This window comes from Squalius cephalus (assembly GCF_949319135.1).
Source record: "Squalius cephalus genome assembly, chromosome: 10".
Classification (NCBI taxonomy): domain Eukaryota; kingdom Metazoa; phylum Chordata; class Actinopteri; order Cypriniformes; family Leuciscidae; genus Squalius; species Squalius cephalus.
Genome location: NC_137131.1, coordinates 377,413 through 392,500, shown reverse-complemented (window position 1 = coordinate 392,500; position 15,088 = coordinate 377,413). Strand labels below are relative to the sequence as shown.

General features: G+C 41.9%; 1 protein-coding gene across 14 annotated transcripts in view; it reads left to right on the top strand.

Annotated features, from left to right (window-relative positions):
• Positions 1 to 15,088, top strand: part of caskb (calcium/calmodulin-dependent serine protein kinase b) — a 74,605-nt gene that overhangs the window by 5,100 nt on the left and 54,417 nt on the right. For all 14 annotated transcript variants that reach the window (XM_079883088.1, XM_079883082.1, XM_079883089.1 and 11 more), the window contains exons 2-3: positions 14,082 to 14,194; positions 14,615 to 14,720. In XM_079883088.1, the coding sequence (XP_079739214.1) occupies positions 14,082 to 14,194; positions 14,615 to 14,720 (219 nt within the window). The remainder of the gene's footprint in view (positions 1 to 14,081; positions 14,195 to 14,614; positions 14,721 to 15,088) is intronic.

Below are 15,088 nucleotides of genomic sequence, written 5' to 3'. Positions count from 1 at the left end.
AGATTTTTGCTCCTAAGTGAAAGTTGTAGAAACCAGAGCGTTAACTGTGGTTTTAAACTACTCTTTATTGTCAGAACACATCAGGACAAACACTTGCCAAACTGGTGAACATTTCACAAATCTGAGGTAGAACATTCAAACATTTGTCATTTTTCCTTAACAAAATAAATATCTTTATTGGACAATTAATTTCTTAGTTTCTGCATGTGCTAATTTTTATTTGGTAAAATGTAATATTCTGACTGTTTGAGTTTTATTAAAATGAACCATTGGTCATCCAGTATCATGCATTTAGATCATGATAACCTCATCATGGCAAAATGTAACTTTATTGTTTCTATGGTATTTGTATGAAAAACAGTAGCCTAAATACATGATTAAATACTGTAATTATATTCCATCAGTCCTTTAATACATCGTCTACATTAATAATGTAATACAATTCAATATGTATATCCCACATTTCATGGTGCAGTTAGGGTTGCAAAATTATGGGAATTTTCAAAGATGGAAACTTTCCATGGGAATTAATGGGAATTTAAGGGAATTAACAGGAATTTATGGGAATAAACGGGAATAAACTGGGAATTTTCAAAGTTGAGGGTTGGCTCTTCATAGGGAACTTAAATATAGTTGAGGAAAGTATATTTTAGCATAATCTTGACTAAAACAAACAGATGCCATTCAAATACACTTGAATATCCATGCCATTCCTCAATCACATGCACATAGCACACTGCTCACTGCATGGCTATTGAGACCACACCCCCTACTGGCACTGTGCACTATTGAGACCACACCCCCTACTGGCACACCCCCTACTGGCACTGTGCACTATTGAGACCACACCCCCTACTGGCACTGGGCACGCCTCCATCACATGTACAGAAGCCCAAAGCACAAGACTATTGAAGGCACACATCTGAGCCTGTGGACTAAACAAAGTTCTGATGATATTATGGGGAAATATATTTATTAAATGTTTAAATTGCAAATATCACATACAAATGTATTCATCTAGTAGATAGCAAGCTGATAAGTTAGATGCTAAATAAGCTAGCATAACTTTATTTACCACATAACTAAGTAGTGCTGGGCGGTATGACGGTATATATCGTTACCGTGGAAGAAAATGTCAACCGTAACAGATTTTTTTATTCCGTGTATACCGCAACATGTAAATAAGTAGGCGTGGTTAACTCGCGTGCAGCGTGCGTGAGACTGAGACACTGATATTTGTCAAAGAAACATGAAGAAAGACCAAGAAGATCCACAAAAGGAATTACGTTTTCAAAATGAACGTGATGAACGTCCCCCGGGGGGGAAGGTGCAGAAGTCAACTAGAGCAGTGCAGCACACTGAAAGTTTAGAGAGACGCACATGCTCGCAACGGGGTTTACTTGACAACAAGTTCATATATCAATATTCTAACGAATAGAAATAACCTTAAATAATGTATCTATCCGTCTCTTATGTGTACAGTTACTTTCAGAGTGGACGCGCAAGCGGTTGCCGTGGTAATGAATATTTCCAAAATTCCCCAGCTTAACTTCCCATGGAAATTTACCGGAAATTTTCCGCCCCTTTGCAACCCTAGGTGCAGTTGATATGACTAGGCTAACGTTACAGTAAATCCATGGTAAATGATGGGAATTTGTAGATGGAAAAGCCTTCAGACTGTATCGCTGCACTCAGTGTTTCTCCTGTTAGTCAGAGCTGTTTCATCTGCCTTTAAACTGGTTTAAATCACGGAGACGTGTGTTCTTCGCTGAACTCAAGCGCTTCTCACTGGATCTCGTGACGAGAGCGATCAGAGTAAACGCTTCTGCTAGTGAGCTCGCGCTGCGCTGCCGTCTGGACTTTGAGCCGAGCGGATAAAGGGTCCGTGTGGCGCGGTTCAAATGAGTTTCGTTCCGCTTTTTTTGCCGCATAAACATTATCGAACATTTATCGAGCTCTTGATATCGTTTTATCGAGAAAAATTCTATCGCGATAATTATCGTTATCGTTTTATCGCCCAGCCCTATTTCAAATGTAGGCGCGCGTCGCGCTCGTTTTTCCAGACGCGCCTCTGTTCATGGTTGCATAGCAACGACAGTCGCCAAAGATAAGAGTCTTTCCTTTCCTTGATGCTGGATATCACACATACGCCATTAATAATAACGACTAGTGCAGTGACTGAGATATACATAAACCTACCAACATCCGTCGCCATTATATTTGGAATGACTTCTTGTGAGAGGAAAAAAAAAAGTTTTAGTTGCATAACATCGGTTAATGCAATAGTTTTTAATCGACATTTAGAAAATATCGCAAAAGTTTTGCGCAAATCTGTAATGGAAACGCAGCTTCAAACCAGACTTGTGTCTCCAGTCGAGTTTAATCCCGTCTGGCTTGCGCTCTTCCCATAACGTTCCCGCATTCGGTCAGGAGACGGAGAGTGTGTTTGAACACACTCCATCACATGACCGTCTACACCACGAAACCAGTCCGATTAATTTTTTTAATCTTAGTAGCATTTGTTGTGCTGCCTTTAATTTATAAAAGCGTTGAGTTCGGAATACTGAATTACAGTAATGAGTGAGGAAGAAGTAAAGCTTAGACATATTTAAATAACCCTAATATTCTTAAAAAAATTATTTCTTTATTCAAAATAATAATGTTTTGATTTGGTGTAAATTACTGTGTATTTATCGGGCATATCTGTGTGCCCAAGTCTCACTCAAACACACACACACACACACACACACACACACACACACACACACACACACGCACACTCTCTGAGTTTGACTTCATGAACTGAACTTCAGATGATCACAACCAAACGGAGATCAATCACGACAACACAAGAACTCAGTGACTTTCATGATTGATGTCAGTGGCGTGTTGGTTGGCGTCAGCATTTGTCCCATGATGCAGTGCAGGACTGAACCCGGCGTCAGCTACGTCCCATGATGCAGTGCAGGACTGAACCCGGCGTCAGCTACGTCCCATGATGCAGTGCAGGACTGAACCCGGTGTCAGCTACGTCCCATGATGCAGTGCAGGACTGAACCCGGCGTCAGCTACGTCCCATGATGCAGTGCAGGACTGAACCCGGCGTCAGCTATGTCCCATGATGCAGTGCAGGACTGAACCCGACGTCAGCTACGTCCCATGATGCAGTGCAGGACTGAACCCGGTGTCAGCTACGTCCCATGATGCAGTGCAGGACTGAACCGGGTGTCAGCTACGTCCCATGATGCAGTGCAGGACTGAACCCGGTGTCAGCGTTCGTCCCATGATGCAGTGCAGGACTGAACCCGGTGTCAGCTACGTCCCATGATGCAGTGCAGGACTGAACCTGGCGTCAGCTACGTCCCATGATGCAGTGCAGGACTGAACCCGGCGTCAGCGTTCGTCCCATGATGCAGTGCAGGACTGAACCCGGCGTCAGCTACGTCCCATGATGCAGTGCAGGACTGAACCCGGCGTCAGCTACGTCCCATGATGCAGTGCAGGACTGAACCCGGTGTCAGCTACGTCCCATGATGCAGTGCAGGACTGAACCCGGTGTCAGCTACGTCCCATGATGCAGTGCAGGACTGAACCCGGCGTCAGCTACGTCCCATGATGCAGTGCAGGACTGAACCCGGTGTCAGCTACGTCCCATGATGCAGTGCAGGACTGAACCCGGCGTCAGCTACGTCCCATGATGCAGTGCAGGACTGAACCCGACGTCAGCTACGTCCCATGATGCAGTGCAGGACTGAACCCGGTGTCAGCTACGTCCCATGATGCAGTGCAGGACTGAACCCGGTGTCAGCTACGTCCCATGATGCAGTGCAGGACTGAACCCGGTGTCAGCGTTCGTCCCATGATGCAGTGCAGGACTGAACCCGGTGTCAGCTACGTCCCATGATGCAGTGCAGGACTGAACCTGGCGTCAGCTACGTCCCATGATGCAGTGCAGGACTGAACCCGGCGTCAGCGTTCGTCCCATGATGCAGTGCAGGACTGAACCCGGCGTCAGCTACGTCCCATGATGCAGTGCAGGACTGAACCCGGCGTCAGCTACGTCCCATGATGCAGTGCAGGACTGAACCTGGCGTCAGCTACGTCCCATGATGCAGTGCAGGACTGAACAGACTTGATGGTGGTTTAGGCCTGATTCGATGTGTCTGCTGTTCGTAGAGCTGATCAGGATTAATGCTGCTGATCATGTGATCAATGAGCTCTCTTGACAGGAAGTGATGGATTCCTGGAGGTTTCCTGAAGCCTGATTGGTGCAGGCCAATCTCTGTTGGGTTACAGTGTTTTTAGTCCCTGTCGCTGAACAGCAGCAATATTCAATTGATAAATAGATTTATTGATATTCAATAAATAGTAAGTCTCTTTATTTGTATTGATGGTTCCATGAAGAACCTTTAACATCCAGTGGATATTTCCAAAAAAAGCTTCTTTAGTGGAAAAAGGTTCTTGAGATTATTAAAATGGTTCTTTTAAGAACTGATCACTGAAAGGTTCTTTAGGGAAGCAAAAATGGTTCTTCTACCCTTTTGGAAACTTTATTTTTAAGAATGTACGTTTATTAATATAGTGAATCTGTCCTTTGCCCAGTAATATTAGGCCTAGTTCATGAGAATCCCAGCGTCTCGTGCGTGTGTTCGTCTGATTATAAGAGGACGCAGATCATCCAGTCAGAACAGAGTCTGTTTTCATGACCTCTGAACTTTACTGTAAGTTCATAGTATATACAATACAACTGTGATGTGAGAGCAAGTGATTACACACACACATCAGATCAAACATGTTTCTGCTCAGAGGTGTTGTGTCTGATTGTGTCTGAACACAGATATATGATATGATATGAACCTGAACACATTATATAAAGCTATTACCATTATTTATATAGAACAAACTAGGGCCGTCACTTTTTATTCGATATTCGAATATGCATTCGAACATGATGTGAAATATCCGAAATCGAACTATAAATAAATTATCCGGTTTTTAAACTACCATGTTTTGCACATTTTTTACAGTCTATGATTAGACCGTTTGCTTTTTATTTTATTGTTTGCCATCTCATCCAGTAGCGGCCGCTCTAAACGTATCGTAGCGTAGGCCCACGACCAGATCAAGCGAATAATAGCCAATAGCCAGCCTGTTTTGAAAATGGAAGATAACGACAAGACTAAAGAGACTGCGCTGTAATTCCTGCCTATTAGTATTACACACACACACACACACACACACACACACACACACACACGACCCACAGAAGAGACGCGTGTCAGTATCGAGTTCTCTTTCGGGCTTGAACAAACCACAACACACAAATTATACCAAATGTCCGTTTTGTCGAGTGTCCTCATTAGAGCGGTCTTAAATGATTTAAATAAAGTCTTAAATGAACGTAGAGATGTGAGAAAATGCGACGTGTGTCAGATCGCGTCTCTGTCCGCAGTGGCTGGTCTTAAAGTGTCATTAATGTTAATCAAAGAACAAAGGTAAGAGAGTACATTCCTCACTCAGACCCGGCGCCAGGAGGATTATTATACCGGTCAGCGACCATGTGGCGTTTCCTGATGGATCGAGGTTGTTCGTTAACTTCATTTTACATTTTACTCGTAGATATTCGAATATATTCGAATACATTGCTTGATATGAAGTGACAGCCCTAGAACACACTATATAAAGCTATTATCGGCCGATAACGATTGACGCCGATCAATCGGAGCACCTTTATACTGTCCAAAATAATCAGATCCAATCTATTTGAAGCAGAATTGAATCGCATGCTTGTGAATCTATATCATATCGAATCGAATCGAATCGTGAAATTTATATCAATACCCAGCCCTAAAATACCCGTGATTGGCTCCTCACAGGCTCGCGTGTGATTGGCTCCTCACAGGCTCGCGTGTGATTGGCTCCTCACAGGCTCGCGTGTGATTGGCTCCTCACAGGCTCGCGTGTGATTGGCTCCTCACAGGCTCGCGTGTGATTGGCTCCTCACAGGCTCACATGTGATTGGCTCCTCACAGGCTCACATGTGATTGGCTCCTCACAGGCTCGTGCGTGATTGGCTCCTCACAGGCTCGTGCGTGATTGGCTCCTCACAGGCTCGTGCGTGATTTGCTCCTCACACGCTCGTGTGTGATTGGCTCCTCACAGGCTCGCGTGTGATTGGCTCCTCACAGGCTCGTGCGTGATTGGCTCCTCACAGGCTCACATGTGATTGGCTCCTCACAGGCTCGTGCGTGATTGGCTCCTCACAGGCTCGTGCGTGATTTGCTCCTCACAGGCTCGTGCGTGATTTGCTCCTCACAGGCTCGTGCGTGATTGGCTCCTCACAGGCTCGCGTGTGATTGGCTCCTCACAGGCTCGTGTGATTGGCTCCTCACAGGCTCGCGTGTGATTGGCTCCTCACAGGCTCACATGTGATTGGCTCCTCACAGGCTCACATGTGATTGGCTCCTCACAGGCTCGTGCGTGATTGGCTCCTCACAGGCTCGTGCGTGATTGGCTCCTCACAGGCTCGTGCGTGATTTGCTCCTCACACGCTCGTGTGTGATTGGCTCCTCACAGGCTCGCGTGTGATTGGCCCCTCACAGGCCTCTTATTAATAATTCAATATGTGAAAGCTGATACTACACCTCAAAAAAAAAAAAACCTTAGCTTTGGCTCATCCATATTTCATCGTGTCAGATTGAGCGGCTCGTTATGATGTTATAACGGACCATGTTGAGAAGGGGCAAGATTCTGCTGTACTGTTTTACAGTGGTGGATGATTGACATGTGAGAGCGACAGAAACACAACAGCTTACAGGTTTGGATTGCCTGGATTGGATAGTTGGGGGGACTCAGTTGTAATGTGTGTGTGAGATGATTATTGTCTGGAATCTGTGTATTCTGCTGGACTGTGATGTAATGGCTCCTCGGCTCAGTGGTCAGTGGGTCATGTGACTTCAGATCTGAACTGTATTGTCCATAAATAAACCGCTGAAAGTTGAAACCAGCGGTCCAGTATTGGCCTGGAGTTTCATCCGCTGGGATGTTTTCCATGTTATTCCTAGAATCATTCCCTCTCCGACTCCAGCTGTAATTGCAGCTGCTGTAATTCGGTCTGTCTGCTTGTTCTCCCGGTTCTCCGTGCGGTGGGTCGCGTGTTCATCCACGCTAGCGTTTTCAGGCTTTCCCGACGTTTCAGTGTGGATGAGAAACTCTTGGAAAACGCCTGAAAACGCTAAATTCCCCCTCACTGCACATGCGTAACCTCACAGAAGCTCGCTGATGCAGACGGGAACATAAACAGGGTTTATGGCAATTTAAAAAAATTTAATGGCATAAAAAGTCTTAAAAAGTCTTATTTTTACTTATGAAAGGTCTTAATTTTTTTATGACACTTTGACTTAGACGTATCTAAATGCTTTCCAAATTAAAACTATCTAATTAGCGAATGTATTCTTTTTTTGTTATTCTATCTTTGTGGATTTGCTTGTTCACGTGACAATTCGCGTCATTCGCGGCAGCATATTAGCACAGGCCTAAACCAGCCAGGGTACCAGTGCAAAAACACAATCAGTAAAATATCATTTTATTATTATCAACAAAACTTTGAAAATATCGAGATATATTTTTATGTAAATATTGCGCACTCCTAATGTACAGTGTTAATTTAGATTTCTTCAGGTCTTAAAAGCCTTAAATTTGACTTTAAGAAGTCTGCAGCAACCCTGAATAAAGTTATCAGGCAATTCTTCAGACAGGATCATTGTGTTTAGCAGAATATCTCCGCGTTCGCCGATGCGTCCAGCTCTCACTCGCTGTGTCTGAAGCGCGAGCGCTAATGTTCCTCCGCGGGACAGCAGATGTGAGTGAGTTCTGTCCTCTGTGCAGGACTGAGATATGAAGAGTGTGACATCAACAGTGTGAAAGTGAACGGCACGTAACACACACAATACCGGTATAAACATGAATATCTATTGGTACAATATGCGTCACATGACTAAACACTACAACAGTCCACCGGTTTGACAGTCCACACTACAACACCAAAACTGCACTTTCAAGTTTGTCCACTTTGGAGAGCGTTTTCATTAATAAGTCTCTGTGGACGGAAGAACAAAACGGAGAGAGAGAGAGAGAAGTGTTTTCAGACGTTAGTGTGTTAGTGTGGACACGGCCTGGACACACACGGCCACGGTGTGTTAGTGTGGAGATCCAGACTGAACCACGGGAGAGTTTGTAACTTTACCGTGTGCTTTATGGGGTCCCTGAAGTCGCCTGAGTTTGTGCTCGTGTGTAGCGGAGCTCTCCTGATTTACTGCGGGACACCGCCTGATCACGCCCTCGCTCCTCCGCTCAGAGGCATTCTGGGACGCCCTGGTTTCACTGGGAATCTGCTGAGGAGTGTTTCTTCACACTCACAGGTGTGTGTGAGCCGTTTCTTCACACTCGCAGGTGTGTGTGAGCCGTTTCTTCACACTCGCAGGTGTGTGTGAGCGCCTCTGTTCCGGATGTTCTGAGGTCCGACACACACTCTCTCTCTCCTGTGAAGATGTTGTTGTGTTAATCTGAAGCATCACTGTAAGTGTTTCCACTGACGCCTATAAGGGATTCAGCAGGTGCTCGCTGTGTCTGTGTGTGTGTCTGTGTGTGTGTGTGTGTGTGTGTGTGTGTGTGTCTGCAGGAGTGTGTGTGTGTGTGTGTGTGTGTGTGTCTGCAGGAGTGTGTGTCAGCAGCTTCCCTCCCTCCATCCATCCCTCCCTCCATCCATCCCTCCCTCCATCCACCTTATTAAGCATTCATTAGTTACTAGGGTTAGGGTAAATAATTACTTTTATTTATGTATGTATTTATTTACTATTCACTATATTAATTTAGTTTTTATTTACTATATTTACCATTTATTTAGTATTTATTTAGGGTTAGGGTAAATAATTACTATTTATTTATATATTTATTATATAAGTGACACCGGTCACATGTTCATCTAGTGAAGGTCAGGGGTCAGGGCGTCTGGATCAATAACAAGATAACACGAGCTGTTAACTCAGGCTGCGTCCGAAATCGCATACTTTGTGAATAGGTACTACATTTAAATTAGAACGTACTTCGCGACCGTTAAAAAAGTACGTTCTATATAGTATGAATATGGGTAGTATGAATGGAGTCCGGACGTACTACAAGCGCCATGTTGGTATTGTCACGTAACATGCGCGTTCACATCAGCGCGAAAATTTAAAGAGCCCGTTCCACTGACTGCACCAGGTTGATTTTTGGTAAGGAAAAAGTAATTTATTTGCTTGTGATAGTGCCATCAATGAATAAACATGAATGAATCAATAATATGCGTGTGTTTATCTCTGTCGATTCATTCATGGATGGCAATATCACAGTGTGTGTGTATATATATATATATATATATATACACACACAGTGAACAATAGGGTAACACACTGAGGTCAGATACAATACACACACACACATTCATTCATGTATGAAGACTTAAGACGTAAAAGAAAAGAATTCTTCTAAAATGAGCATTTTTATCAAACTTGTATTATTTAGGTTCAGTAATTTCACTTTAATGACAATTAATAGGTCCTTTTCATTGCCATTAAAGTGAAATAACTGAACATAAACATACAAGCTTGATAAAAATAATCAAACTAAAAGAAAATTCCAGATGGCACTTAGAGGCTTTTACATCTTAAGTATTCATATATATATATATGTGTGTGTGTGTGTATATATATATATATATATATATATAATATATATATATATATACACACACATATAAGAAATGGATCATATACATATAATACATATACATATAAATAATCCAACACAGAAAACAAGTGTCTTGTCGATTCAAATCGTATTTTAAAATAAACTATGAACACGTTACAGATTGTGAGCCCTACAACGCCAATTCTTCATCTATATTTTAAAGATGGAGCTGACCTCCACCCCTCACGGTAGTCCATCCAGTCACTGATTGCGACCATGGGTGGAAAAAAAGGACATCGAGGTGCTGGTGTTCTAGCTACATATCACATATTTGAGCTTAATTTTTTACAAATTATTTACTTTAAATTTAGGTAGGAAAAATTCAAGTGGAAATCCAAAAATTGCCCAGGGTGTAAAGTTCTCATCTTGTACACATGCTTTTAAAGAAACAGATTTTAAATTATTTTAAAGTGATGCCCAACAAATGAGATTGTTAGTAAGAAAGTCCCTTTAGATCTTTAGAAACCTGTGAAGGTTCCCTAACTGAAGCTGCTGACGTTCACTTTCTTCCCTCAAGATGACACTTTAATAAAAAAAAGTTTTGCCAAAGTTTTGTGATTTTATTTTAAACTTTTGTATTCTGTATCCATTTAAAAGTTAAATAATATACAAAAATAAAGCAAATACATTTTAAAGGTGTCTGGGGTATGTGGATATTTCTCTTCAGTGTGGCACTCATATTTTTCAGATATACCTGCAATTTGCTTGTTTCAAAAAACATCTGGAATCTGTCACAAAATAAGTGCACACACAACACCCTTTAAAAATATGAATTACTCCATGCCACATATTAAATACTTTACAACTGACAATCTAACTACTGTAAATCCCTGGGAATTAAGTGTTTTGTAATAAAACTTGCTAAAACAGCATTATAAAATGAACTTACTAACAAATAAATGGAAAGAGAGTGTGTAACATTTGTTTTCTTTATTATAATTTTTTTTTAGCAATTTCTAAAAGCTGAAGGAATCTTTCCTCTCTCTCTCGTCGCTCTTTCTTTTCTTTCCTCTCTTCCATTAGCCATAAGAACACAGGTGTGGTCATCAGCCCCTGCAAAACCAACACAGAATTTAACATTAGTGATGAACCATGGTCAATCTATATTATTAAATTAATATTAATGTTGGACAAGTTGAGGTACACTTGATAACAGTAGCTTGCTTTGTAGCCAACACATATTACATATCAACACTGGTAAAGAAGAAATAAAATCGTTGTAAAATTAAAAAATAAAAGTTTTGTAACCCTCTCATTTAACTGAGAAACAACGTCGTTGTTTAAATAAAACAGTGTTAACTGACAGACATTAGCTCGTTCTGTTCGGCAATAATAATAATGATAAAATTGTCATTTTGCAGCCAATTCACAAACTTGTACCCTCGATTTACATTATTTAAACTTTTAACAAGTCAATCGTTTACTTATATGGTGTTAAACGAATACAATTTAACCACAAATAAACAAAAAGTGTGTTGTAAACATAGACAGTAAAAGAAAAAGGTTGTAAAGTACTTCCACTTGAAAACAGCCGCGTCTCCGTTTTCCGCCATTTTCCAATATAACGACGACAACTCCTCTCCCGTGGCATCATGGGATAGTAAAGTGTCCATCGTATGCGCACTTCAGAATCTCGCCGGATGTAGTAGGTCATCCGGGTACTTCTCGCCTACTGTTTTTCCAATTCTATGATTTCGGACATACTACTCTGCTCGTGTACTGTTTTTCGCATACTATATAGTAGGGAAGTATTCGATTTCGGACGCAGCCTCAGTGTTGATGCTCACGGACAGTAGATCACATGACCAGACAGTAGATCACATGACCAGACAGTAGATCACATGACCAGCCCACGTCACTGATTCAGGAATGTAATGTGTTAAAGTCATTAACACATTTACTTCCTGTTTTAGCAGAATAAACTGAGTGTTGAGTTCAGTAGTTCATCACATGTGACCACACTGATTCCCTCCATCACGTGCTGCTCTGTGAGTGTGTGTGTGTGTGTGTGTGTGTGTGTGTGTGAAAGGCCTGTGTCTCTGTTCTTTAATTTGCAGACTGTGGTTGTGGCGTTCCCAGAATAACCCTCTGTGTGTGAGATGTATATGTATATATTTTAGGGCTCTATGATTTCCGTGATGCGGAAACGCGGTCGGAATCCAGGCATAAAAATGGGATTTACAGTATAACAGAATGTCTCAGAAGTTGGCAGATTTTGGATGAATAAATCAGCCGTAGAGCTGCACACTTAATCAAGCGGTGTGTGTGTGTGTGTGTGTGTGTGTGTGTGTGTGCGCGTGTGTGTGTGTGTGTGCGCGTGTGTGTGTGTGTGAATGTTACAGACTGCTGTGTGATTCTGAAGTCCGTCTCAGTTCGCTCTTCTACACAAACTCAAAACACGTGTCACACACACACACACACGCACACACGCACACACACACACACACACACACTCACATGCACGCACACACACACACACACACACACACACACACACACACACACACACACACACACACACACACACACACACACACACACACACACACATACATTCACATGCACACACACGCACACACGCACACACGCACACACGCACACACACACACACACACACACTCACACACACAAAAGTTTAAACAAGATAAAAGTTTAGTTTGAGGAAATTGTGACTGAAATCTAATTTTATATTGAATTTTTTGTTGTGCAAAACTTTGTTTGACAAAAAATGAAAGTAATTGTTCAAATTAAATTAAAGATTAATTAAAAAGTTTTATGCATTCATTTGATTACCACTATTTTTCATAATATTAAATATGAAAATATGTGATGATATTAGATCTTAAAACACAGATTTCAGAAAAATGACTGAAAACGGAGAACAGGTGTGTGTGTTGACGCGTGTTCATCACTGATGTGGATCAGTGTGTGCAGTGATGATTCGGTCACATGACCTGGATCTGCTGATTCTTCACACGTGTCACGAGAATTACACAGAAAACTTTGATTAACAATTACACTACTAGCACTGATGGCAGAGACACAGGAGAACGACTGCACACAGCTGAGACTGATCCGAGACCTGAGGAACTGAGGCTCTAAACACACAGGAGGAGTCGGGATCAACTCAACAGGAACAGGAACTAACTAACAAACAAGGAAGCGAACTAGGAGGAACAGAACACTGGGAGAACAGAACTGAGACTGACAACTTCTAACAACAATGGGCCGTAACTCACTGCTGATCTGCATTATCCATCTATCATTAATAATTAATACTTTTATTCAGTATGGATGCATTAAATTGATCAAAAGTGACAGTACAGATATGTATAATAGGCCTGTAGTGATGAATGGGCCAATAATCGGTCTCGGCCAATCAAAGCAAAGATTTTTACTATGGCCAGTTGTTTAAATACAGCTGATGATCAGGGGCGATTATATCCTGTCAATCAAAAGGGGGCGGAGTATGCTGGATTAATGTTGTCATGAAGACAAGCGTTTATGAAAACTACCTTATGTTGCATACAAACATGTCTATCTTTATTTGAGTGTAATTATTATATCTGAAAATAAACATCAGATGAATATAGTAGTTTGGGCTCTGTTGTTAATTTAATCAGTTGAGACGGTTCCCTGTAAACTCTACAGCATTAGTTGGGAGAGATTTCTTTTTCCTCAAGAAAATCCAGCTCTCAGTATTGGCAGATGTTCTGAATAATCCGTGTCAGAAGTCTAGTGTCAGAGCATCTCTACTTTATAATGTTACAAAAGATTCTGTTTCAGATAAATGTTGTTCTTCTGAACTTTCTATTCATTGAAGAATCCTGAAAAATAAATCTATTACAGTTTCCACAAACATCTGACCTGTGTTCAACACTGATAATAATCATAAATGTTTCTTCATCATATTAGAGTGATTTCTGAAGGGTCATGTGACACTGAAGACTGGAGTAATGATGCTTTGATCACAGGAATAAATTACACTTTACTATATATTCACATAGAAAACAGATGATTTACATTATAATAATATTTCACTGTTTTTACTGTATTTTTGATCAAATAAACGCAGCCTCGGTGAGCAGAAGAGACTCTTTCAGAAACATTAAAACATCAGAATTATTGCAAACATTTGTGCTAGTTCTACTAGACGACTGGAAATAATGCAAGTAAAGGTTGTTTGTAATGGTGTTATTGTCTTAAACCTTCACAGAACTGACTTTATTCTCTTAACTGCTGCTGACGGTGTGTGTGTGTGTGTGTGTGTGTGTGTGTGTGTGTGTGTGTTTCAGGGGTCCGTTCAGTGTGGTGCGGAGATGCATCAACAGAGACACTGGACAGCAGTTTGCTGTGAAGATCGTAGATGTGGCGAGTTTCACCTCCAGCCCTGGACTCAGCACAGAGGGTAAGAGCACACACACACACACACACATAAACACTCACTCACTCACACACACTCACACACACACACATACACACACACACACACACATACACACTCACTCACTCACTCACTCACTCACTCACACACACACACATACACACACACACTCACTCACTCACTCACTCACACACACACACACACACACACACACACACACACACACACACACACTCTCACACACACACACACACACCCCCCCACACACGAGTCCCGGTGTGTGTGATCGAGTTGCTCGGCGGCTCCCTCTGCTGGCAGCTCATGTGATCTCGGTGACGTCAGGCTCATGTTCATCCGGCCACACTGATGTTCATACCGAGTCGTTAATGAGCTTCCTCAGGATCATGAGTGTGTCCGTGATCTTCTTCTCCTCCTCCTCCTCAGACCTGAAGCGAGAGGCCAGCATCTGTCACATGCTCAAACACCCGCACATCGTGGAGCTGCTGGAGACCTACAGCTCGGACGGGATGCTCTACATGGTCTTCGAGTTGTACGTCTGAGCTTTCAGTCTCACAAACACAACATGAGTCATTACACATCATAGTGCTGCTATTCAACTAAACTGAGCTTTAATGAGTAAACAGTTTACATATGAAATAATCATGTGCTGATTCCTATTTTTGTACAAGTCCTTAATTTTATTTGATTCGACTTGATTATCTTCTTCTTTAGTGTGGATATTGATGGACTTAAATAAACTGATGTTCATATTAAAATAAGTGAATCAGTCTGACATGAGTAAAAACAGAATCACATTATGAGACGCTTGAGTTCAAAACTAAAGACTCAAAACTGTCAAAGTCATATTAGAAAACTTGAGACATTTGACGCCGTTGAATTCTATATTACACATTTTCT